Here is a 25,044-nt window from a genome sequence, read left to right as displayed (position 1 = left end):
AGAATAAAGAAAGTCTATGAGCCTAGAACAAGCCGAGAGCGGCGACGAACGCTCCGACGAGGGTGAAGCCAGAGACGGCAGTGTTGGTCAATGCACCGTTGGCGCTGGTGGTAGTGGTCTGGTTGTTGGCCGAGGCACCAGCGCTGGGTGCACCAGTGGTGGCAGCACGCCCAGTCGAAGCAGCTGGGGTAGTGTTGACAACGGTGGTACTCGAGACTCCAGGACCAGGGTTTATGGTTGACGTAATGCTCAAGGTACCAGTCTGGGAAGCAGTGCTCGAGATTACAACGGTGGATGGAGCTCCAGCTGCAGTGGAATTAGTCGACCCTGCTTGGTTGTTGCCAGCGAGGTAAGCAGGGGCAGGAACCGCCGTCGAAGGGTCAACAAGCGCTCCCTTGCCCCAGCCAATCTTATCCCCATTGGGCTGAGTAGTTTCGCTTGGTGGTGTGGTTTCTCCGCTCGCACTCGCAAGCTACATCACCATCAGTCACTTGTTCCAAACAAACAACACAAACACACTCACAGTCCAGCGTGTGGTCCACAACAAGTTCTTCGGGTCCGACGGGCTCGAGAACTGGTAAAAGTAAATCTGCGAGTTGGGTGTGACGTCAGGGCAAGTGTATGTGTATGTGTTCTTGGTCGCGTCGGTTGCGTCAATATTTTGAGCGATGGCTATCAAGGCGTCAATATACTCGCCCTTCACTGTTCAACCAGTACAACTGACTAGTAATGTGGATCATGTTCCAGTTGTCACCGGTCATGAGCTGGATGCTCATATCCTTCCATGTGCCAGTCTACCATGTCCAATCAGCCAAACTGTGGAGAACAGGATCCAAGGGGCTAATGTATACGTACCGCATCAGCATCCCACTTGATCGAACACTGCTGGCCAACATTGAACACCGAAGCACCAGAAGGCTCCGTCCTAGAGCGCAAACAATCAATAAATGATTACCACACATGGCAAGTAGAACAACACCTACGGATTAGGAGCAGCGGCAACACCAACAACCGCACCAGCAACAAGCGCAAATCCAAGGGCCAACATAGTGTATCTTCTCTCAAGAAAAAAATGAAAATGAAGCGCTTTTTAAAGCAAAACGAATGACAGGGCACGAGGACGCTGGTACGGGTTATGAACACACAGCAAAGCTGGAGGGGGACGGGTGAACAGCCTCACAAGAACGTAAACCCACTGGTTTTATTCGGCATCAAATCTGGTAACGTTCAGGGTCCGATCGCTCGGCTGTCTTTGGGTACCTTTTTACGACGCTTTCCCTTGGCGGGCGCTCTTTTCGCATTCATTTCCGTGCCTGTTGCGAGCCAAGGTCGGAAACGTGCTGTACATTAATGATACGGTTTTCATCGATTTTCTTTTTTTGTTTTTTTTTTTGCCTTTTTTGCTTCAACTTGTTGTTGTCTGCAGCGAGAAGAAAGACAATCCACGCTCGGCTCAACGAATCAGGCGCCTCTCCGCGCTAGTTTAGCCCTCAGCCGGCCAAGATCACCGTCCCACCTGCGCTCCTCCCTTCCGATCCCCAAGACAACACCGACACCCGGCACGATCGCAACTCTTGGTCAAAGCACAATCATTCCCCACGTGGATCACACTGCATCTAGGCGCATAACTATAAATATACTCAAGAATACAGTCGACGATTGGGTAACATTTATCTACCCTGCGAACTCGGAAGCCCGTGCCAATAATCAAACGATCCGGGGTATATCATAATTTCATTAATTCAGTTGTCAGCCATTACGTCGTCTTTGGAATAGTAGGCTGTATATCGAAGCTGTTAACTAACGAATCCATGATCAGACTTCCATTCGGCGTCGCGTATAGCGTCTTCTGAACCGGTGCGTGTGTGAGATCGAATTCTCGTTCTGCCTACCGAATACGATCTTGGAGCGTCTTCGAATACATTAATGTGGCAGCGTCACTTTCTCAATTTACCGTCATAGCCGCATGCAATACTAAGGAGTACTATACTGACAGGAATGGCGCTTTGTTTATACTGTTGCTTGCGGCATATTTAATAGTTACCAAGTTGACTGTATGCATCCATTGTCCTAGGTTGATCCCAAATTACATTGATTCTTTTACGCGGTTCTGCATTACTAACGCACGCAAACTCTGCAAAATCCATCGGAGCTTGTGAGCCCCAAATGCTCGAGAAGTATAAACAAGATTACCATGAGTGTCTCGTTTAAGCTTCTCGAGCATTTCGGGCTCACGAGCTCAGGCGGATTTTGCAGAGAAGGAGTCTCCAGTACCAACATATACGCATTCAAACTGTAGCTAACAATCAATTATTAAACGATTATAAATTTAGCAATGTTATTGAATTCGAAGTTTATCCACTGGCCCAAATCGTATGATCCTACCACACCTCTCAACAAGAATCGTGAAGCGTTGGGGATTGGTGTAACACAACACTCAAGAGCCAGCCATGTCTCATGGGCATCCAGAACCCCTGAATAGCTGGGTTTCGAAAACAGGCATATCGAAACGAGATAATCCATGACTTCCCATGTATTCCAATCGAATTATTTTAATCACAAAACCTAGAGAACCTAAATCAACTATGAGCTAGTACTCTAAAGCAAGATTCACAAGGCATTCATACGAAAGGCCCAAAGATCCATAGTCATATTACTATAAACCTAAAGTAGCGGCGCATCCGTGTCCTTGCACCAGACGTCCCATAGTTCATTCTGAAGCCCAACATCAAGCGCCCAGGCTCGATCCATTTCCACTTCATCCGATCCCAGAACAGACCTTCCATCCCAGGGAGAACAGGCTCGGACGCAACCGCAAGCCACACAACAGTCACAGCTCCTTCGACATTCGAGATGCCAAATGTTGTTCCCATAAATTTGAATAGATCCAGCCTATATCTTTTATAGCCTCAGGACCCTGTAGGTGTGGTCGAGTCCAGATTGAGCTTTTAACTACTCCTTTTTAAGATACAGACGGGGCTTTAGATCATTTGCTGGCGGCCCTTGAGGAATATACATAGCATACCTGGATGGCAGGAATGGATTGTTATGCCCTTCCATCCCTCAGTGGCCGAAAGGCGACGTTGCAGCGCCATAGACCATACGACTTGTGCGGCCTTGGAACGGTTATATAGCCGCATCATGTCAATAAACGACAGCTTGGTCCGGCCTTGTTGTCGAACTTGGTCAGAATATCGCGATTGTCCACGTTATTCTTGTTTAGTGGGCCGCTAAAGTACGAATTCATAGAAGAAACAGACACAATGCGTCCATCGGGAGCGATGCATCCTGCGTTGAGTAGGCCATGGGTGAGAAGAACGTGAGACAAATGGTTGGCTTGGTATGTTTGCTCATAATCATCCTCTGTGATGGCGAGCACTCCCGTGGTTGCTCCTACGAATTGAAAAAAGCCATTAAGTATAGATATAAGGCGTAGATAACCGAGAACCTAATCACCGGCGTTATTAACGAGAATATCGACTCGCTTCGATTCCTTCTTCTTCCATCTGCTCAAGAAGTCACGTACGCTTGAAAGCTTGCGCAGTCAAGGACCTCGACCTCGATTTCCAAATTACCGGTGGTTTCGATAATGCTTTTCTTCGCCTCCTCTCCTCTCTCCTTGTTGCGGCATGCTAGAACAACTCGAGCCCCCATTCCTGCAAAAGCGCGAGCGGCCTCCAGCCCAATACCAGAATTGGCACCGGTGACGATGGCAAGCTTGCCTGACAGGTCGGCGACGGGCATAGCCAACCTGGCGAACAACGAGATAAAAAAGCCATCGAATTGTATCCGGCTCAAACTAAGCATAGGTAGAATAGAGGCGACTAGAGAGCTATGTGTATGCTGAGAGTAAGGCATGACGAGTGCTGCTGCCTGAGGCCGGGTGAGAAGGATGATGTATGTGTTGGAGAATCTTATGGGTATAGCATTTATATACTCTTTTACCAACACATATGATATGGACAGTAATGAGCAGAATTTCCTCCCCAAATTCAGGTACCTATTGCGAACCATGGACAGCATGGACCCAGGGATACCCGGGAGTGTTCCATACCCGTGTAGGCTACTCCAGCTATAGTTAGTCAGCCAGCATTCAACCTGAAGTGATGCTTTATTTGATAACTATACCCCGAACTGATAAAAGGTCAGCTTACTAACTAGTGCAAGGATTCAAAGATCCTGGAAAGCAAGTGGGACTCTCGATTGTCTCTCGAGCAAATAAAGCTTCGTAGAGGGACAGCAAAACTTCTAGAATAAGCCTCCATTTATTCTTGATATAGAGCGTAAACCTAACGTTTTCACAAGGAGTTTTTTGCACACAAATCTCGTGCATTTGTAAACCAAAAGGCTCATTTACCAAGAAAAGTCATTTGTCCGAAGGTCCTGTCTCGGCAGGTTGGCCCGATATAACCAAATATTTATTTTTAACAGGCTTCATTTCAGCCGAAGACGATAAGGTTGGTCAACCACCAATAAAATTTGTGTCTATTGATTCGCTCGAGCTCCATGTCCCACTCTGTTGCACCATCCTTCTGTACACCCTTGCCGCATGGTGAGTCTCAAAGGTACGAGGGATCTGCACGAAGTAGAGATTTTGTCAATCATCTGCAGCTCAATAGAACACAGAGATGAGCTGGGATGCGGATCCACGGAAATACCGGTCGGGTTTTGCCAACACACCGCATATAAAGTGTTGCTTTTGGTATTTAGAAGACCCGCAATCTTGAGGTTCATAATGCATGCCACGAGCCTGGCCCAGCCTACAGAGTGCCCACGCATTTATGCAACTAGCCGGGTAATTTAAAATCCGAGACACATGGTTCACAAACTAGCGCCATAGCGCTTATAGAGCATTTAAGATTTTCTATCAAAGTTAGGTCCAGTCATCTCTTGGCTCTTGGTATCGGCAAAGACAAAGTTATTACTCGCTGGGATATTACCACCAGTTTACCAGCCTCGACGCTTTTATTGGTTCCGTGCTTGGCAGCCAACAATTCTCGGCGCTACAGTGTTGGTATTGATCCACCTCGGACCTATTCTCCTCGTGTAGTAGAGTGTAAACATTATATACCAAAAATATTGAGAAAACTTTGAATTGTCTGGCAGTCGCGTGCGCCAGCCAAATAACTTCTCGTGAAACCAACCCAAATAGTGCATTGAGCCTATACTCCGGTCTGGTCTGCTCGTATGTTGATATATATGTAAATAATTGCTCGTACTGTGTGTCCAATATCAGTCCTTGAGACCATACGAGTGAAAGACCCTAAGGCTTCCCAAGATGGCCTGGAGGTATCGGTGAGGCTGCCTAAGACTGCGGCTCTGTTTCGTCAGAAATTTCATGTGGGTGCTGAAAAGTACGAGATCGTGAAAATGCCTCGCGTTTAGTACGCCATCCCGAAAGATATAACGTGACCACGAGCCTCCCCTCTCGGCTAAGTATCGCATGGGATCCTCCGCACGTTTTGGTCCACCTCTCACCACGAACTCAAATGCTGACGGCAAACTGAATTGTAAGAAAATGATTATATTGTACACTCAATAAAGCGGTGCACCCGTTTCTTTGCACCAGACATCCCACAACCCATCCTGGAGGGTGACATCGAGACTCCAAGGCTTGACCCATTTCCACTGCATACGATCCCAAAACAGACCTTCCATCCCAGGACTGGCCGGTTCAGGTGCAACTGCTAGCCATACACTGGTCACAGCCCCTTCCTCGCTCGATATGCCCAGTGTTCTCGCCGCAAGCTTAAACAAACTCGAGGCCATGTCGGTCATTGCTCCAGCACCGTTAGGTTGGGACCATATCGCGGTTTTGACCGTACCTGTCAGAGCCACGTTGGTAAGATTGGCACACATTATTAGAACCACGACTCACCTGGGTGGCATGAATGTACCGTAATGCCTTTCCATCCCTCAATCTCCGAAAGTCGACGCTGCAACGCCATGGACCATACAGCCTGTGCTGCCTTGGACCGGAAATACAGCTGCATCATGTCAGCTAGTGGTAGCTTGGTCCCCGTCTTGTTGTCAAACTTGGTCAGGATGTCATGATTATCGATGTTGTTTTTATTAAGTGGATCGCTCGAGTAATATCCAACGGAAGAGACAGATATGATGCGTCCATTGGGAGCAATGCATCCTGCGTTGAGTAGGCTGTGGGTGAGAAGAACGTGGGATAGGTGATTGGTTTGGTAGGTTTGCTCGTAGCCATCTTCCGTGAGAGTTAGCGCTGCTGTGTTCCCTCCTATGAATTGGTACCGCCAGTAAGTATAGGTAAAAGTCTCATAGAGTTATGGAAGCTAATCACCAGCGTTATTTACGAGAATATCTACCCGTTTTAGTCCCTCTTCTGCCACCTGCTTAAGAACGCACGGACGCTCGCGAAGCTTCCGCAATCAAGAAGCTCGACCTCGACCTTCAGGTTACCAGTACTTTGGATAATCTGCTTCTTTGCCTCTTCTACCCTTGCCTCATTACGGCATGCTAGAATAACTCGAGCGCCCATTCCCGCGAATGCACGAGCGGTCTCCAGACCAATCCCAGAATTGGAGCCGGTAATGATAACGAGTTTACCGGATAAATCGGCAATAGGCATTTCCATTTTCGAGTAGAATGGGATAAGAAAATTGTCAGCGTGCATTCGGCTTGAGCTAAGCATGGAAAGGAAAGAGGCAACTGGGGGGTTGTGTGTAGACTGAGAGTAAGGCATGGTTGTAGCTAGCGACGTTGCTGGAGGTTTACGTTGACTGGTTTCGGAACTCGTCGAATGTTTGTGGCCATATATACAATACACTTCCCATGACTAGGCACCACCAAATCCTAGTCTTTGCGTACGCATACTTCATCAGCAAACACCGCGATCCCTACTACCTCGGAGTATCGCCCAAAGCCGTGGCCGAACCGGTAATGTGGAGGGTAGCCCCATCAGCTCCGGCAATATCATGGTCTTATAGTAGCTGTATGTTCATTATCGACACAATGTTAATTACCAAGCGGCTCTTTTCCCGGATCAAAACGCATAGGTTGACTCTTGTGCGTAGTTGCCTAATTTAGTGCTCGTAGGGATATGATTTGTAACGATGGCCCTGACTCGCGTCTCGCTGTCCAACCAGCTCTCACTGCACATCGCCGATCACCCCGACACATAAATGAAGCACTCATACGTGCGTCACGGCATGAAAATGTGCAACGCGTCGCCTCCACCTATCCTCGAACAACATGTGTTCTTATCAGCCGTGCAGGAAAGCAATTGGGCTATTCTGCGAAGCACTGGTCGTGGACTCGCATCAGCCGACGTGAAAAGAAAGCTCATCGTACGTCCCATGAGCAATACGTGCATGGTGATCTTGATAAACCTTCAGAAAAAGCAATTCATAACCAACGAAATTCCCGAGTGACGCGGAGTGTATGTAACATTGTATTTTGCTTTCCGTCAACCACGTTCACCAGCGGCTACCAGTCTATGATAGGTTGGTGTGGACCAAATAGTGAATGATCACCATCCTATAAGTGATCCCTTTAGCCAAGATCTACTGGTACCAAATCAGAACGATCTCGTTGCATTGTCGCGTCTCTCGAAAGCCAGGCTGCCTCATCGGAGCCACGAAAACTCATGGACGATAGACGCTTGATCGCGCATCCCAAAGCGAAATTGCAGGCCAGGCTAAAGCCATGAGGAGAGAACACATCTCCATGCTGGCGCCAATTCCCCAAGTACAAATCCTAGAATTTATTCACTCCCTTGCTACTTCATATCCATCCCCTTCGCATCTTAGCAACTATGACCCCTCGTGATAGTTCTAAGAAGCACGGTTTTGTCGAATTCTTCTCCCTATCCTATGGATCCTATTCTGTCTATTTGCACTAGGGTTTCCGGCCAAGTACAAAGAGCGTCTTCGCCTGTTCGAAGACTTAGTTTGTCTCAAACACGAGCCTTGGAGTCTGGAGGCATCGTTCTCCGACAGAGGAGACCCTTTTGCCAGAGCAAACAACCCAGGCTCCTCGCTAAAAACCATGCGACAAAAGCAACAGGTAATGAGTGTCCTCAAAATTATGGCTACATTCACCCCTATTAATGCGTGACCGAAATTTCAGGAAGAATGGGATAGACTCAACATTGCAGTGGGTAACACCTTTCATTCCGCTATCAATCGTATCCCACTCGTGTAGAGCATATAGCTTATTCGAATTTAGATGTCAGTTATCACTGCTACAAGCGCAGCGGCACTTGCCATCGAAGCAACAAACGGTCGAACCCATATATATTGGCTGGTTACAGCCTTTTACAGTATTGCATTCGGCCTATCTCTCGAAGGCGTCATTTTGATCACCTACATGACTATCGCTGCTGGCGGATCATCCGACGAAGGGATCACTCGCCTCGCTCGGGGCATCCTTGTTTCAGAGAAACACCCGGCAGTTCGGCCAACTGCATTTGTCATGGCACTACCGGCCATAATGACGACTTACTCCTCGTTCTCTCTGCTGTTGGGATTGGTGACCATGGTGGTGTCCGGGCCAGGCGAGGGCGTCGATACGATGAGCGTAATGTATAGCCGGGCAACGATGATTCCCGTTGGACTAGGATTTTTCTTCCTCTGTATTGCGATTGTGCTTTGCGAAATTGGTTATTGGATCGAAACTCTAGGGAGAAAGAAATATAGGAATAATCTCCCGAAAGGAACCGATGGTTGCGTTGAGCCCGGGGTTCAGATGGCTGCACACTCCAAAGACTGTTGTCCGGATCGTATTGCCGCAGAATCCGCAGTAAGTTGCATGATTTGCTGGACGCAACATACAAATATCTGAAGCAATATCATTTCAGCGACTGGTTAACAGAGCAGGCGTGAGCTCCTCGAGAAGGTCCGGTTATTCAAGTCCAACGACCGTGACAAGGTAAGGATATTCCATGTTACAGTCGTTTGGGCACCGGTGGACAGGCGTGGGGTATGCAATAATATTTATAAATTAGTGAAATAAATATGTTTGATAAAGGAACTATAGAGCCACCACGGTGGAGCCTCTGTGGGACACGCGGCTCCACTATCCGTTTCGTCAAACTCTTGCGGGAATCTAGGTAGATCTTGGAGATCATTCCGTAAGATAACGTCCGGCAACTAAACACACCATAACTTTGTCCATATCGTATTGACATATTTATGCCCCGAAGATGACACACATTGGTATATTTGGAAGTAGGTGACTTTATACGCATGCATGATAGGAGGGCGTAAATATGGTTTGATAAATTGCTTTCCTCGGATATCTTTATTGGGTTTCTCAACACATATCACCCTCACGAGCATCAGCCACCCATGTCGAATCCACCGTGAGACTTGAAGCAGACATCGGCCAGTATGATTACAACATGTGTAAAAATATGTATTTGCACAAATAGATGTGTCTGCTGCGTTGAACAATTCTATGGATAGGGATATTACGGATGATGGAATTCCATGGGGCGATGTTACCTGCGCTCTGCTGGTACGAAATCAGGAGAAGACAGAACAAGGACTGGGATTTATAGCTAGCGAAGCATGATAAACACATTCAGTATGTATACACAGATAATTATCTAGCACTTCGACTCGGGCTAGAACGGTTGGGTTTTTTTCTGATCTTTGCTTGGTTATGAATCGTCAGGGTTCATAGTACAGTTGAGTTGACATCCGTGGCGTTCCTGATAAGCCACATTGAGTTACCGTCCTTCGTCTGAACCGCGCTGTACTCTATTATCCACTTATAAGTCCGTAAGTTGCCTCGGTTTTTCTCCGCCCCTCATCGTATTGACATGCCTTATCCCCAAGACACACACTCCGAATTTGTCGGCTCGTTGCTATCTTCATTTAGTTTCGCGCGGACGAATTTTGATTATCTGCTCATCCCCTTCTCTCCCCTTCTTACTCTTACCCACTTACCTGATTTACATGGTCATGTCGCAATAGTGACTGGAGCCAACTCGGGTGTTGGATTCGAAACAGCCCGATCACTTGCAGGAATGGGTGCTCGCGTCATTCTGGCGTGCAGGAGCGAGTCTAAGGGGAAAGTTGCGCAGATGAGATTGTTGAAAGCACCGGTAATAAGGAGATCGAAGTTGAGGTCCTAGATTTGGCCAGTTTTTCGAGTATCAAACAGTTCCTGGGACGATGGGAAAGCCGTCAAACCAAGCATGTTGACATACTAGTCAACAACGCAGGTACGGTTGTTGGTCTCCGACTAAAGCGGTGCTGACATCCTCAACTTGATCTATGCTAGGATGCATGACCAATGCGGCTTCCGTTACTGAAGATGGGTTTGAATACATGTACCAGACAAATCATCTCGGGCACGTACTGCTGACCCTCTCACTTCTCAATCACGGCCGCCTATCCTCACATGGACGTATCATCAATGTCTCATCCTGCTCTTCGTACGCCAGTGATGAATTAGACGCACACAACGCTGACTCGCGTGACATTATTCGAAAGTATACACCAAACACCGGATGTCCACTTTCTTTCGGAGATGTCATGACTTTGTATGCTCGTTCCAAGGCATCTCAGGTTGTTTGGACCATGGCCCTCCAGCGACATCTCGCTGAACGCGAAGGATGGAAAAATATATCAGTTCACACATGCCACCCAGGTGAGTTGACTTTGCTCAACCCAATTACCTGCATTCGATGTCCATTGCCCTTTGCAGGTACTGTCAAGTCATCTATATGGACCCAACCTGACGGCATTGGTTCTGTGGCTGGACGATTGGCAGACATTTTTCGGATGGTAGGCAATACCTTTGGTATTCCCAACGAACAAGGGGCAGTAAACTCCGTATGGCTTGCTACTGATCCAGAACCAGCGCGTCCAGATATGCGAGGGTTGTACTGGGATCGCCTTCGATGGAAATGGGTACGCCCTTGGATCTTAGACCCGAAGCGTCAAAGCGAGCTATGGGACAAATGGTGCGAGGATGTTGGTGTGACTCTATGCTGACGTGGAAAGCGCCAGAAGTATTTGGCCGATTGCTGTCTCTGTCCTCCGCGTTATCGATGTAATACTGTAGATGTGTATGCTATATATGTATTGGCGTTGAGTTCGACATCATTAATCGGGAGCGTGGTATACACCCCGGCTTCCCTAGCTCAAAACACGACGTAGTCACATTTGTGTCGCGCTGCATCCATGCCAATGATCCAAATTTATAAGGTACAATTCCAATCACTCTGCATTCATCTAGACATTGCTTTCAATCCCATACTAGTGTGCATGTATTATAATTATACAACTGGTACAGATTGAGCGGCCGAAGATATCAATAGATGCATGCAGACATAAGACCAGCTACCACTGTGATATGATAGCATCTTGAAAATTAGTACGTCAGTTAAAGATATCTTTTTTCAGTATAATACGGTCTGAAAACTATAACGTCGGTATGCCTTCTTCAGCATGAATTAGATTAAGGGAGAATTGATACCTCAAGTTAGTGTATATTAACCTTGGTTTCAGTTTAATTTTTACTTAAACACACATGCTTATTTTCAGTATTTTAACCTTGTACAGTGTACGAACCCGTGGTGTCATAGTACTTGCTCTGGTAAAAGTCAAAGAGATGGAGCCACAAGGCTAGGTTGTATTATCAGTGACCACGAATTGCCCAATCCACCCAGGGCACACGAATCGGTCAGGATTATCAGGCAGTAACTGTAGTTGCTTACAGAACTGAGACTAACCGCGTCGGCTGGGCCTTTCTCTAAATAGCCATCGAACTCGTGAGCCCTGGTATTTGTCTTTTTAGGTAGCTTAAGCTCGATAATCTGTACCTTGAAGGGCACATGGGCGATGAGCAACGGCAGTTGATACGGTATATATCTCCGCTTACTGTTATGCTTGTTATAGCCAACAACGTCAATATATTCAAATAAAGCACTTACCCTACTACAATGATCAACGACAAGTCCAATAATTTTCCTATATTAATGATGTATATGAGTATGTATCAATGGGTAGAAAGCATTCAAAGGTTGATCTTTCGTGCCGGTAAAAATCATTCCGACAGCTTTAGAGCTACCACGAACGTATCACAGTAAAAGGGTTTGCTCCTAGGGAGTGTCAAATATTTGCACACAAGTGGACTTACGGTGTGCGTGTCAACGATGTTGATGGCCACGAGAATAAGAGGGGGAGCCGCCGATGTCTATCCCTTGCCTGTCGGCTACACTAATATTATAACCGTTCGCAACCGAAAAGACGTACCCATACGGCCCGCCATACTATATCACTATGGCGTGATAAGATCTTGAAAATCAGTATATCAGTAAAAGACATCTTTTTTCAGCATAATTTGGCCTGAAAACTACAACGTCAGTATGCTTTCCTCAGTATAAATCAGACCAAGAGAGAATTGATATTTAAAGTTAGCATATATTGGTCTTAATTTCAGTTCAATTCCTACTTAAATACAGATGCTTATTTTCAGTATTTTAACCTTGTACAATGATGTCACAAGGCCCCGTGACGAATACTAAGAACCATGATGGGTTTGAATTGTAAGATTTAGTCTTTAGTCTTGGTTGTGGACACACTAACCTTCCGAATACGATATAGTTAGATAATAACTAATCTCGCTATGTGAGTCAATTGACTACTGGACTAGTTGGACGAACGTACCATTGTGTAACGTTGCGGTATCATATGTTTCCTTATTTGCCTCATTTGTTGTTACTGAACTTATCACTATCCTTACCAAGTCCTGTATAGTACCGTGGCGCCTCTTAAGGCCCGTGTACCCAAAATTTTCATGTACTGTTTTTTTTTCTCTTACATCAATCGAGTGTTTGTGAGCTTGTCAATTAGTCTTGATACTAAGATTTCGATAAACCTATCAGAATTCGATCTACGGAGTTTTACACACTGAAAGTGGCTATCAAATCGAGAAAAAAGAACTGAGTGCCCATGTTTCCGCTATCCATAGATTATTAATGCTTCAAAGTGACGATATGCTATGAGCAGCATATACGTGAAAACTTTAACTAGCTCCAAGAAGTTAGTAGGCCGCCTACTGCGTTGACACTGATAGAAACGCTTCGACATACACCCCTACCCGCACTCCTATCTCCGTGGCCTAAGATCACCCTAAATGCTCCTTATAATCCCCCATTAACACGCCATTAAAGTAAATTTGAACTCCCGTATCACTACCCACAATCGCTATTGAAGAAACCAAAGAAGCGAGCAAAGGGGCAAGAGAGGTGTAGCCGTTACTGTTGTTTGATGCTGTATCTTCAAGCAGCTTTATATTTATTTATTTTTAAAAAAGCTTGAAAAGAAGTCCCAATTAGACCTGTTAAAATCGGACCTGCAGTCAGAAGCTTGGATTTATGCGTCAACAATAGTGGACGTGCGGGCCGCAGCGCGCGGAGACATCGCATACGGTACTTGGCCACAACGTCGCCTACAGCGCTCGTAGCTACACTCAACGATAAGTACAGACCTCGCAATCCGATACGGAGATGTGTAAATATTGTAATTAACAGGCATCTACAAGGCGAGATTACGCTACGTAGCAAACATAGCGGTTCTGTTGGATTTGCTTAGAATGTGCATAAAAACACAACTTCCACAATTTCTACAAACCTCTTAGCGGAGCTGTTTCAGTAAGGAGGGTGTATCACGTCCTCTAATCGCTAAAGAGCTGTATGTCATGGGCGGTATCGTGGGATCTTGTTTGTTCTATCCCAGCAATGGATATTGGCACATGAGCCAAGTGTTCTGTAGTTAAGGTCAGGAAACTCTTGCTTACGGATCTTGGGCCCGCTTTATCCAATGAGCCTGTCCCGAAATCAACCCTCACTAACTTGCATTGTGTGTCGTTGGATGCCAACTCTGCAACTGTTCCAAGCTCGATTGGTTCGGTGTGTATCTATGTCAAATACAAGGTTCTAGAATACTTCCTTTTGGATAAGAGTCGTAGTGCACTTACAGTTACGTGAACCGATGGCCAATCTGTTTGAGTTATCCCCGCACGAGAAGGTATCTGCCTCGTTAGAGGGGGGGTCGTCCAGCGTTGCTCAAATTGCTGGCGAATGTGTCCTTGGCTATGACATTGGTTAAATATAGGCAAACCATTAGTTTGTACGTTTTTAAACCACTGGTGGTATGATGTCAGCTTACCCAACTATGCTGACCATGAGGGATAAAACGAAAGCCTTTCCTGTTAGTTGGGTAAGCTCAGAATTATTGAATGAGCACTAGGCAAGAATCTCACCCATCATAGCATCTACTATAACTGTCTCAACTTGAGAGCTGTCTGGAATCTTCGCATAGATGAGAAAAGTGTTTTCATGGGGTCTTTGGTACGAGCTTAGCTCACCACATAGCCATAGACAATGGTCAGGATGATGAGTATTAATGGAGGTGCCATCGAACCCTGAACATGAATGTCAATAGCCAGCTATGGGCTATAAAACGTTACCCCACCCATAGAACCTGCCACACAACTACTATAGCACCCTCATTGAGAGCCAAGTCTGTGTAATTGGAGAATTAAACGGTACCAATACTCAAAATACGCTGTTTATTCTAAGTTACCTTTGTGAATACGGATTAAGTATACGATGGCTACAATACTCAGCACCTTGATATCGGGTGGACGACGAACTCACTGGTGAGGGTAGTAATCAGATCGAAAGCCAGAGAGCTAAATGACCACACTCCGTCTATTGAGCCCAGAGTAAGCGGTATGGATAGCTAATGTGACATGTATACTCACTTGCGACGTTAACCTAAAAAAGGTAAATCGAGGCACCCTTCAACGCAGGTATGTGACAGGCTTACCTCAGGCGATGTTGTTCTAGGAGAGCGATTGGGCGAACATGCTAGATAAACACCCTGTGCCCGGATTAATATACTGTTGATTACAATGTTATAGCCCAACCAAAATAGTAACATACCATAATGATCGCAGATATCAACGTTATCACCCACAGTAGTATCAGAGGAGTGATCAGCAACAATCGCCGTTGGTATATTCTCCAACATCTATACATGAAAAATGGTTGTACAAAAGCAGAAATGAGACCAGTTAGTACCGGAACTACAAGCACAAGCTGTTGCCATGCTGTTTAGCTACATGCCGCAAAACAACGGCCAGGTGCTTACTTCAGTCCTAGGGGCGATCGATTCAATGCTCTCAAACGCTTGAACTATGTGCATAGCTGTCTGTCCCGCAGCCAGAGCGTTGACAGAAATAACGTAGGTCTTGAACCAAATTGGGCGGTTGTTATTGGAAGCAAAGAAATCCAGCAGCAATGTTACAAGAATTCCTGTTTTTATGATTAGAAAATCATGAATACCTAGCCGCAACTTTTGAAAAGGCTGGCCGCATAAACGGTATGCCTAGCTCTGTTTACCTTGAACACCAGTATGTAAAAGAGCCAGACAAACCAATGGACTGGTTGATAGACCAAAGGCTCCAATTGACATCTTAGGGCCCCAGCACAAATCCGAGTCAGTGATAAAGAGAGGAGTGAATGTATTATGCCCTCAGATGCTAACGTATGATGAGTATCATTATATAGACGACCACTGGACTTTATGGAAATAAACTGGTGCCGAATAAACATAACATCTTGTGGATAGCGCAGCTCGGAAGATTCGAACCGTTTGTGGATACCTGATACTCGTTATTGATACTATTGATATGCCTAAAGCCTTCGATGAATGTATCGGAAGATTTACACAGAACGGAAGCAATAGCAAAGTCCCGTTTGCCATGGTGTTATGTGACTTTCCAAAAATAAGAGCTGGCACTCAATTCAGGCTACCATAAATGGCCTGAACTAAGGGCTGAAACTTTAAAGACGCAACTGCGCATTGAATCGTCCAACGAAAAGGATCGTCATCTCGCTACGGAGACTAGATACAATTTCTACGCACCTATTTGCCCTGGGTGCCAATTAGTGGCTAAATGCATTCATTGGCCTCAATTGGTGCAAGTGCTAAATTAGTGGGCATCTGCCAGTATTCGGGATGTAACGTCTAATCACTAGTGATTTCACGCTAGCGGATACTGGAGGCGTAGTCCTTCCGGGCTACCTTTTCAAAGTGTCGGATAATGGTAAATGATGCCATAACCCACCCAACGTGCTACGGATAGTATACCGAAATTCTTACTGCAAAAACTGCCTTTTTTCTATACATGCTGATGATACCGCATTCTCCAGTCAGATTTGAATCAATGCCTGGCAAGGAGCAGTATCAAACGTATGTGGCTGAACAGAGTTAGCCCCGATCTTCCTTGAGTCCGTACGAGTGTTCTATAAATTATTGGCGAGATAACCATGTCAACTAGCTTCGCCATATAAATGGGATTTGCTCGAGTCGTTATTGTTTGCCTTTATTACACTGGAGCCAGACCTTGGCTGAATCTCAATATTAATGTCAATTGTATGCATCTAATAGATCGCTCAGCTCTCGGCTCAAACGTGGGGCTTGTACCAACTAACAGGTATTCCTACAGCTATTGAATCATTTGTCCTCCGAACCCGAAGGCTTTGTGAGTTATCCTGGAAGAGATGGGGTCGTTCAAAATGTCGTCGAATGTATCCTCGTCTGTGCCACTTCTGAGTCGGGATCACGGGATTTTATGATAAAAGTGACTTACCCGACTAGATTAATCATCAAGGATAGGACAATAAACTTTGCTGGTGTGAGTTATGAGTATGTAAGTCAATCATCATTTCAGATGAACTAAAATACCAGTCATTGAGATCGCAAGCGCACCAACCAGGCCAGAACTGTTTGTGACCTATATCACAAGCACATAGTGGTAAAAGGCCGAATTTGGTTGAGTTTGGTGGCTCACAATGTACCGGTCGAAAAGTGCGATAAGGATAAGTATCAAGGGAGGGGCCGCCGATGCCTACCAGGTTTCATTGAGCCGAATGTTTCAATAGTAACTAAGAGGCGGACTTGACGTCATACCCATATGACATTCCATACCACACTCAATGCACTCTGACGTTCGCTAAGATCTATGGGCTCAGCATGAGGCATGAGCATCCATATTATGTCACACAGTGCACGGGGCAATACCTTTGTGTATGCGATATAAATAAACGACTGCTATCATACGGTATTAAATGTGATTTAAACGGGCTATTTAAGAAGACTCACTACTGCACGTAGTAATTAAATCGAATAGTAGTGAGCTAATAACCCATATCACTGCTGAGATATCACAGTCAAGTCAGCCTCACACGAGATAGTCTTGATTGGGAGCAACACACTAGAGATCTCAGTCTATTACGGATATATGTGAGCAATTCGCTAAATAGACACACGTATCTTACACCAAGCGCAACGTTATCCGGTTCCCTAGGTAATGCTGCCAAGTAACCCCCCTACAAATGCGATTCGCGTGATCAGAATGATACCAGAAGCAGATTATCCCTTTCGTATGACCATACGTATGGCAGGACATACCATTGTGATCGCTGAAGCGAGAGAGGTTAACCACAGAAGCAAAAGCGGAAGGGTCCATAAGGTTCGCCGCTGGTATATCAGCCAACAGCGATGAATAAAAAACGCTTGCACAGCGGCGCCTATAAGTCCAGTTAGCACTGGGGGTATCACTACAAGCTATAGGCACATTTGCTAGTTTAAGTGGTTCGAGAGTCCCAGCGTAGGCATGGCTAGGACTTACGGAATTGCGAGTGCGTGTTGCATCTATAGCGTCGAATGCCTGGATTATGTGAATAACTGTTTGCCCCAGTGTGAGTACGTTTACGGAAATAACGTAAAACTTGAACCAAGGCTGATGGTTTGATTTCGAGGTTAAGAAAGTAGAAAGCGTCGATATCAGTATGCCTTTTGGTCAGATCTCAGTACTTGTCACGCGATTTCCATACAGATCGAGCGCTAAAACTACCTTGGACCATACATTGCATGAGCGCTATCCAAATCAATGAATTCGTAGTTAGACCGTATGCCCCTCTATTCATGACTGGGCCGAACCAAGGTACTGGTGAGAAGAAGGGGGATGTACCTCAGGTTCTCGTTCAGCCTAGGAGATTAAAATAAAAACTTCGAGTTCTGGTCTCGAACATCCGTCTGCCCTGGATGTCCATTGATGGCTACGTTCATTGAGTTCCTCAGGTCCTCGATCTCGATAGGCGTAAATATACAACGGTCGATTGACATTAATACACCTATAATGAGACGCTGTAGATCTATTCGATTGCGACTCCAGTCCGAGTTGGTGATTAAGTCCGTGGTAATTCGGTAGATGCCGACGGCGCATTTGTCTCAGGGGTTAGACTTATTAAAGGTCCTGTCATAATTCAGTGGAATGTCCAGTCATGACTAATCTATCATTAGATAAATTATATGCGCCACAAGGCAACCATTGAGATGTGGTTTTAATTTGTTACAAAATCTGTCTGGGGGCGCAAAAGTTATAGCTTTATGCTGGCCGATCTGATCGAACCGGCTTTATTCTCCACGAGCCTTTCTAGCCCATGCTGTATCTGTATCGTTGTATCCCCAGCCATCCTTCCAAAATGGGCTTGCGCAAGGGCCCCACACCCAAGGACGATCGCGAGCTCATCATTTGTAATAGGGTGATGCAGATCATTTGCAGTAAGTGTGATCGGCTTGGATTGCATATAAGGGCGTAGGGCCGTGATATATTTATAGCATAGGTCAATGACCCGGTCGGAGGACGGGCTAGCCGAATAACTTCCAACATTTGTTGATATTTGAGAAGGGCCGTATCTCGGGCTCCTCCGTGGAGCGCCATAAGAATAGAAGCGACACATCTTTCCCAGTACTTGTGCCTGTCTGTTCGCAAGGAATCTCTTCCACGGATAATTGAATACTATACTAGTGTCGGGATGGTCGACCTTGAGCGAAGATCCCGTGTGCGCGTAAAGTTGATGTTTGGGCCGTGGTTTCTGTATCGATGCAATACGCTCCACCAAGCCTCAAGGCATGCGGCTCCAAACTAACGTCACCACGAGTTCGCGCATACACGCCATTCTCAATGATTTCAGGAAACGCGTTGAATCATAAGCTATTTACGGGGGCGGGGGAACATATACAATACTGTAGGACCCAGATTACACGCCCACTCTCTTATCCCTATTTTGGTAAGATGGTGCCTGCGCTAGTTTACCTCGTAGTTAGCTTCTCTATCCCAGGCCTCCGCCGACGGTATTCGTCTTCCTTGTAACGTGATCATCCCGGAGATATGCCCATATGTTGCTAGCACTGGGAGCAGTTAATTGAGTCGATAGGTAATCCCGAAGGGTTAAGTGTATTTTGGACCTAGTGGTATATACATGTTGCGATATGTTTGATTTGGTACCATCGTCTTCTATGCTGGTTCTCATTTTGGAAAAAAGCATGGTACTTTTCTTAGGAGCATAATCCGGGTAGAGTAATGTAGCTACGATAGGATGTTGGCACCAGCTTTCATGACAGTTGTAATCTTCCATGGATATGACAGTTAGATCAGGTCATAACACGCGTTGATCGTACAATAAAAGAGTCGGAAGATACGCACGACCCGTAAGAGCTCGGTGATAGAAATTAAAAGAAATATGGGGCGTTTAGATGACAATACATCAGAATCTGACAATAGGATGTGTTACTACTATAGACTGCGAAAGAGTGAATAAGTACGCAGTTAATGACCAATGCGCTGCTCCAATTATACACACGCGTTTTCAGCTGCCAATAACTTCCCCAAAAACGCGCTTGAAGAATCACGTGTCAGCTTAGTCATCCGATCCTTGCCGGCGGGATGAGGAAATGGTACGAGCTCGAAAAATCCACCATCGCGAGACCGCACGGTCATTTTCTGATAAAATCGGCCAGCTCAAACTTACGGAGTCTAACCTACATTCACTAAAAAAATGGCCGAATATGACGTTGTTATTGTTGGGGCTGGCATAGCTGGGAGCGCCATGGCACACGCTCTGGCCACAATGGAAGCGGCTCGACCCCTTAAAATCGCGCTGCTCGAACGTTCACTGGTCGAACCTGATCGAATAGTCGGAGAGCTCCTACAGCCTGGTGGAGTCGAGGCGCTTAAAAAACTGGGATTGCAGGAAACGACGGAGGATATAGGTGCGATACCCGTCCATGGCTATGCGGTGCTCAACGCAGGGACCACCGTACATATACCCTACCCTGGGACTGCTCAAGGTCGGAGCTTCCATCATGGCCGTTTTGTCATGCAACTTCGTGATGCTGCTGCAAAGCACCCAAATGTCGAGATGATTGAGGCCACCGTCAGCGAACTTGTCGAAGAAAACGGCAAAGTCACAGGCGTCCGTGCTCGACGAAAGGACAAGGAAGACGAAACGTTCAGCGCTGGATTGACCATTGTCGCCGACGGATGCTTCTCAAAATTCCGAAACCGGGTCTTGAGGCCGGGTGCAAAGAGGCCCAAGACTAAATCTCATTTCGTTGGTGCAGTGCTCAAGGACGCGCGCTTACCCATTCCTCAACATGGGACAGTCGCATTGACCGAGAACGGACCCGTCTTGTTGTACCAAATCGAAGAGCATGACACACGAATGCTCGTTGATGTCAAGGGGGAAACACTCCCTCGCGACCTTGCCGTGAGTCACTTGATTTCTCGTTCCACTTTGCATCGCTGACGATGAGCTTTCAGGGATACATTCGCCAAAATGTCATCCCCGAACTCCCGCCCTCTCTTCGTTCTCCTGTCGAAGCCGCCATCTCATCCGAACGTCTACGCTCAATGCCCAACTCACTTCTTTTCGCTGCCCAACAAGGCTCGTCTTCTCATCCACCCGGTGTGCTTTTGCTAGGTGATAGCTGGAATATGCGTCACCCGCTTACCGGAGGTGGAATGACGGTTGCATTGAACGATGTGGTTATTCTTCAGCGCCTTTTGAGCGAGTACCTCGCCAGCCGCGGGCCTGACATCCACGAAGGAGTGAAGAGTACATGGAGTGAATGGGACGAGCTGGCTGGGATTTTGAAAAAGTGGCACTGGGAACGCAAATCTCTGGCAAGCACAGTAAATATCCTGAGTGTGGCCCTTTATGACTTGTTCGGCGCCAAGGGTACGTTTATTATCACTCGGTACGACAAACTCTATTAACTTCATTAACAGATGAAAACTTGCATGTTCTCCGAACGGGGTGCTTCAAGTACTTCCAACGTGGTGGAGAATGCGTTAACGGTCCGGTAGGACTACTATCTGCGTATGTTGTTTCGTTTCAACGTTGCTGTTGCCCTCGGCTCACCCGAACTCGGTGTTTGTAGCCTTACACCTCGACTCGGTCTCTTGGCATACCATTTCTTCTCAGTTGCATTTTATTCTATTTGGATCCTCTTCACGCAACCCAAACCTAAACCAGTCCCTTATCCCGAAGACGAAAGGTCAGGCACCACGACACCGGACAGCGGAGTCGAAGTGGAGAGTGACAGTATTATCCGACGACGCAAGACCTCTCAGACATCTGGAGAACTCGTGCAGGCCGAAGATGACCAAGCGCCCGGTCTGTCTGATTACCCTCGACTATTCATTCAAAGTATTGTTGTGGTGAGTGACATTATATTATTGGTCTATTTAAGCAGACTTTTGACCGAATCCCACATAGTTTTGGACAGCATGCGTCGTGTTTGGTCCACTCTTGTGGAGTGAGATTAGGTGGTGGTAGATTTAAGCGATGTGTATTCGAGACTGGATGGTGGCTGTATTGCTTAACTTGGCTGGACTGTTTTGTTAGACGTTATGGAATTTTATGTTTATAGTCTGTTTTGCTAATGAATTTTCGCTACTTTTCTTCTTTTGTCATTGGACTAAATCGGAAATTAACTTTGGTTGGGGGCTTGTGGCGTCAAAATCCATGTATATGAGCGCATATACAGGAAAGAATGCAGCCCGAGCCTACGCTGTTCAATCGGTTCGCTGCTGATTACTACAAGACTAGGAAAATAGGCTGGTAACCTGCCAATCGAGCGGTGCCGTCACACTTGATCGTCTCTCATCGGACTTTAGCCTACAGCATCATAAGATTTAGCCTGTTACGCGTACGTACGTGCCGGATTCGTCAACCCTCTCCTTCCTAAGAGTCATAGCATGTTGAAGAGCGCTCATAGAAACAAGCCCAGTCCAGCCGCTTCGGCGCCCATGTCCACGAAGTAGCTCCACAGGGCCAGAGCGATGCTCCTCTTCCGCGCTGATCATTGGCCACCTTCAACTCTACCGCCACCTTTTATCGTCTCCTCTCCAATTCATGGACTCGCTACGTTGATCCAGGTGAGGTGAGAGATTGAAGACTTTCATTGAATATTTCATCGAGTGCTCGTATTATACAAGTGAGCGGCAGAGCCGTCCAGTCTCGCTCAGGCCAGATACCCTGCGCCTGAACTTCCTCTTTTTTCACCACCTGTGCTCTGCCTCCCTCCCCTTTTTTCTTCCCGTTTTCACCCCTTGTTATTTTCTCGCTCATCGTCGTCGCCCGTGTAGCTTACTTTAGTGTACCCCTCGTACATTAGTTTCGATCGCGTTTTCGTCCCTACTAGTCCTGGCCCGTAGTACACAGCGTTTTCTCCTCTCTCTTCATCTCCTGTCTACGTCGATCCGTGTATGTTTTCACAAGCGGATACATTGTACCATGGTGCCATGCTACAGAATATCGAATTCGCGATTATAAGGAAGAGCCGATATTTGCAGGATTGTGTACTCGACAAGATGAGCAATGGCAAGGGGGCTCTTTGCTAACTCGACGAATACATATTCTCATATTGGACACCTTGAATTTTGAATCGGATAAGCTATTACTACCGCATAGCGAAAGTGAACTTGTTTTTCCCATAATTCTCCTGGTGAGACGGTGCGGGGCTTTGAGTTTGTTTGCGTAATCATGCGCCAGGCCCTTGACGATGCAAATGGCGAGATACTAAGAGGTGAAAAAATAGGTCCCAGGTAGGAACACCCGACTCGAGGAGTGCCTCAACGAGACGTCAAAGGGCGATGAACTGGGCTTATGCGACATCCAATCAAAGGAAGTTTCACTGCGTGCCGCCCCCTGGAAACCCCCCAAATGTCTCGGCGGATTGCCACCTGCTCCCTTATGGACAGCACCCATGCTATCGTGAAAAGGGTAATCCAGCCATATTACCGAAACTTTGGGGCTTGTGCCACTGGGGGCTGGCATCTCGGAATGAGCTCATGAGCACCATTTAGTGTCTTGATATCTCCGACGCGGCCTAAAAAAAAAGACTCAAAGTACTCAGATGGCTTATGATCAGGCTTGAAACCTTTGACTATTCGGCCACTTTGCTATGATAACGCATACATGGACCTACATTGATTGAAGCATTTTCGAGTCTTTCCAACTTGATTGTGGATGCATGAAAAAAGGGCTAGTGAATTCAGCTTGACTTTGGGCCTTGTGAACTAGATTATGCCTATATGATGAAAAAGATAAAAATAAGCGTGATTGCTCAGAATTACTGGTACGTGGGCGTGCCAAAGACGCTTTTGTTTCATGTATTACAGCCTGAACCGTTCGTGTGCGGGTCAGATCTAGAAGAATGTACCAATGAGAAATATCAGTCCCTATGCCCAGAAATGAGAGTCGGAGTCTGAAGCCGAATCCATGCGGTTCAAACACGATCCAAGGCTATTCACAGAATAATTTGATGAAAATCGTCGACGTCGGGTTATAATTAAGTTCAATAGTAAACGCGGTTTTTGCCGAATCAGAGCTACTAGCGGTCTCCTTAGGTAGCTTGTGAATCCAAGTCTAAGATCCTGTGTTTCAATGCTAATGACCTTGGCTCCGACCACGCGACAAAAGTTGGAAATGCACCCCAACGTTTACTATATAAGCCGCTACTAAACCTCGAGTAGTTTGCTGAATCTCTCACTATGAAAGCATTCCTTGGTTACCCAATCACAAAAACCGAGCTCAAAGCCCGAGTCGACCTTCTTGACCCTGCCGAATTTCGCTATGTTGGTGCTCTCGATGCGGAAACCCGGTATATATGGGATATCTACGACCGTTTTTCATTCATAGGACCATTCCGTCTCATCAAAGCTACCGTCAATGACGAAGCAGGATATGTCTGTGCTGTAGGATGGAACGACTGCCGACTGGAAAGGATCCCACCTCTACTCTTGGAATGGGCGGAAAGAGTGTTTGGTGGCAAACCACGCACATTCATGATAGATAAGCGGACCAGAACGTTCAAATCCCGCAGAGCTGATGGGGAAGACGAGGACGTGGTCCGCGATAACATGCTATTAATGTATGAAATCAGTTACTTTGGATTCATTAGCTGACATCAGACCTGTGCATTGCAGTTCCAACTTGGATGCGTTCCGGTAAACCGAGTCTGGGTACACTCTACCGATTGTTATATATAATCCATTTAATATATCATGATTAATACTGCCAGCTGGCGGATCACTAACTAAGGTCGTTTAATATAACCGAGTGAAACGAAGCTCCAGTCGTTAGATCAGAGCCAAATTCAGTTGATACCTGTAGTAACGTCGGAGGCAAAAAGATGGTCGGAGAGGCATTGAACCTGTGGAAACTTAATCCTGGGTAAAACAAGAATAACTTCATTCAGGAAGTACTCAGCGAGAGTTGGGCTCAATCCGGAGCAGAAATTCTAGCCCCAAACCTGACTAGCTGCCAAAACTACCCGATCTGAAGGAAGCAGCACTGTGGTGTGATAAGATCTTGAAAATCACACGGTAAACCCCAAAAGTGCGGAAAATCCGCATGACGTCCAGATTTTGCCAGACATCCGCACCTAAAATAGCAGAATCCGCACCTCGACGACACACAGGGGTGAGTTGAGGATGCGGATTCATGGACAAAATGGTCGGATTTTGCCAACACTCCGCATATAACGCGCGATTTTTCACGTTCAGAAAATCCGCACTTTTGGGGTCCACCGTGTCAGTATGTCAGTAAAAGGCATATTTTTTCAGTATAAATCGGTCTGAAAACTACAACGTCAGTACGCCTTTCTCAGTATGAATCAGACTAAGGGAGAACTGATA

General features: G+C 46.3%; 8 protein-coding genes across 8 annotated transcripts; 3 read left to right on the top strand and 5 right to left on the bottom strand.

The window, feature by feature from the left end:
- Positions 1–22: 22 nt before the first annotated feature.
- On the bottom strand, positions 23–1,048 carry RhiXN_04704 (GPI-anchored small secreted protein; the record flags this gene model as incomplete). The annotated part of the gene is made up of 5 exons (XM_043324520.1): positions 23–472; positions 524–672; positions 725–794; positions 856–925; positions 984–1,048. 5 exons carry the CDS (start codon positions 1,046–1,048, stop codon positions 23–25), a joined length of 804 nt encoding a protein of 267 aa, XP_043176939.1.
- Positions 1,049–3,139: 2,091 nt separating this feature from the next.
- RhiXN_04703 (short chain dehydrogenase) lies at positions 3,140–3,807 on the bottom strand (the record flags this gene model as incomplete). Its single annotated transcript, XM_043324519.1, has 2 exons — positions 3,140–3,393; positions 3,576–3,807. 2 exons carry the CDS (start codon positions 3,805–3,807, stop codon positions 3,140–3,142), a joined length of 486 nt encoding a protein of 161 aa, XP_043176938.1.
- Positions 3,808–5,535: 1,728 nt separating this feature from the next.
- On the bottom strand, positions 5,536–6,712 carry RhiXN_04702 (short chain dehydrogenase; the record flags this gene model as incomplete). Its single annotated transcript, XM_043324518.1, has 4 exons — positions 5,536–5,825; positions 5,879–6,247; positions 6,311–6,331; positions 6,376–6,712. The coding sequence occupies 4 exons, from the start codon at positions 6,710–6,712 to the stop codon at positions 5,536–5,538; spliced, it is 1,017 nt and encodes a 338-aa protein (XP_043176937.1).
- Positions 6,713–6,801: 89 nt separating this feature from the next.
- Positions 6,802–10,973, top strand: RhiXN_04701 (short chain dehydrogenase; the record flags this gene model as incomplete). The annotated part of the gene is made up of 9 exons (XM_043324517.1): positions 6,802–6,961; positions 7,871–8,034; positions 8,098–8,124; positions 8,197–8,769; positions 8,842–8,898; positions 9,758–10,004; positions 10,058–10,198; positions 10,258–10,626; positions 10,684–10,973. 9 exons carry the CDS (start codon positions 6,802–6,804, stop codon positions 10,971–10,973), a joined length of 2,028 nt encoding a protein of 675 aa, XP_043176936.1.
- Positions 10,974–13,798: 2,825 nt separating this feature from the next.
- Positions 13,799–15,464, bottom strand: RhiXN_04700 (uncharacterized protein; the record flags this gene model as incomplete). Its single annotated transcript, XM_043324516.1, has 14 exons — positions 13,799–13,811; positions 13,838–13,902; positions 13,963–14,077; positions 14,154–14,193; positions 14,248–14,296; positions 14,353–14,409; positions 14,460–14,509; positions 14,645–14,698; positions 14,752–14,764; positions 14,817–14,857; positions 14,933–15,020; positions 15,071–15,088; positions 15,141–15,304; positions 15,392–15,464. The coding sequence occupies 14 exons, from the start codon at positions 15,462–15,464 to the stop codon at positions 13,799–13,801; spliced, it is 840 nt and encodes a 279-aa protein (XP_043176935.1).
- A 4,433-nt stretch (positions 15,465–19,897) lies between these two features.
- RhiXN_04699 (squalene monooxygenase) lies at positions 19,898–21,679 on the top strand (the record flags this gene model as incomplete). The annotated part of the gene is made up of 5 exons (XM_043324515.1): positions 19,898–20,608; positions 20,662–21,079; positions 21,130–21,220; positions 21,282–21,561; positions 21,620–21,679. 5 exons carry the CDS (start codon positions 19,898–19,900, stop codon positions 21,677–21,679), a joined length of 1,560 nt encoding a protein of 519 aa, XP_043176934.1.
- A 269-nt stretch (positions 21,680–21,948) lies between these two features.
- RhiXN_04698 (uncharacterized protein) lies at positions 21,949–22,209 on the bottom strand (the record flags this gene model as incomplete). The annotated part of the gene is made up of 2 exons (XM_043324514.1): positions 21,949–22,021; positions 22,061–22,209. 2 exons carry the CDS (start codon positions 22,207–22,209, stop codon positions 21,949–21,951), a joined length of 222 nt encoding a protein of 73 aa, XP_043176933.1.
- A 1,689-nt stretch (positions 22,210–23,898) lies between these two features.
- On the top strand, positions 23,899–24,358 carry RhiXN_04697 (uncharacterized protein; the record flags this gene model as incomplete). The annotated part of the gene is made up of 2 exons (XM_043324513.1): positions 23,899–24,278; positions 24,334–24,358. 2 exons carry the CDS (start codon positions 23,899–23,901, stop codon positions 24,356–24,358), a joined length of 405 nt encoding a protein of 134 aa, XP_043176932.1.
- Positions 24,359–25,044: the final 686 nt, after the last annotated feature.

The sequence above is a fragment of the Rhizoctonia solani genome, chromosome 2 (assembly GCF_016906535.1).
Source record: "Rhizoctonia solani chromosome 2, complete sequence".
Classification (NCBI taxonomy): Eukaryota; Fungi; Basidiomycota; class Agaricomycetes; order Cantharellales; family Ceratobasidiaceae; genus Rhizoctonia; species Rhizoctonia solani.
The sequence above is the reverse complement of the archived record's forward strand: the minus strand, read 5'-3'. Positions and strand labels throughout refer to the sequence as shown.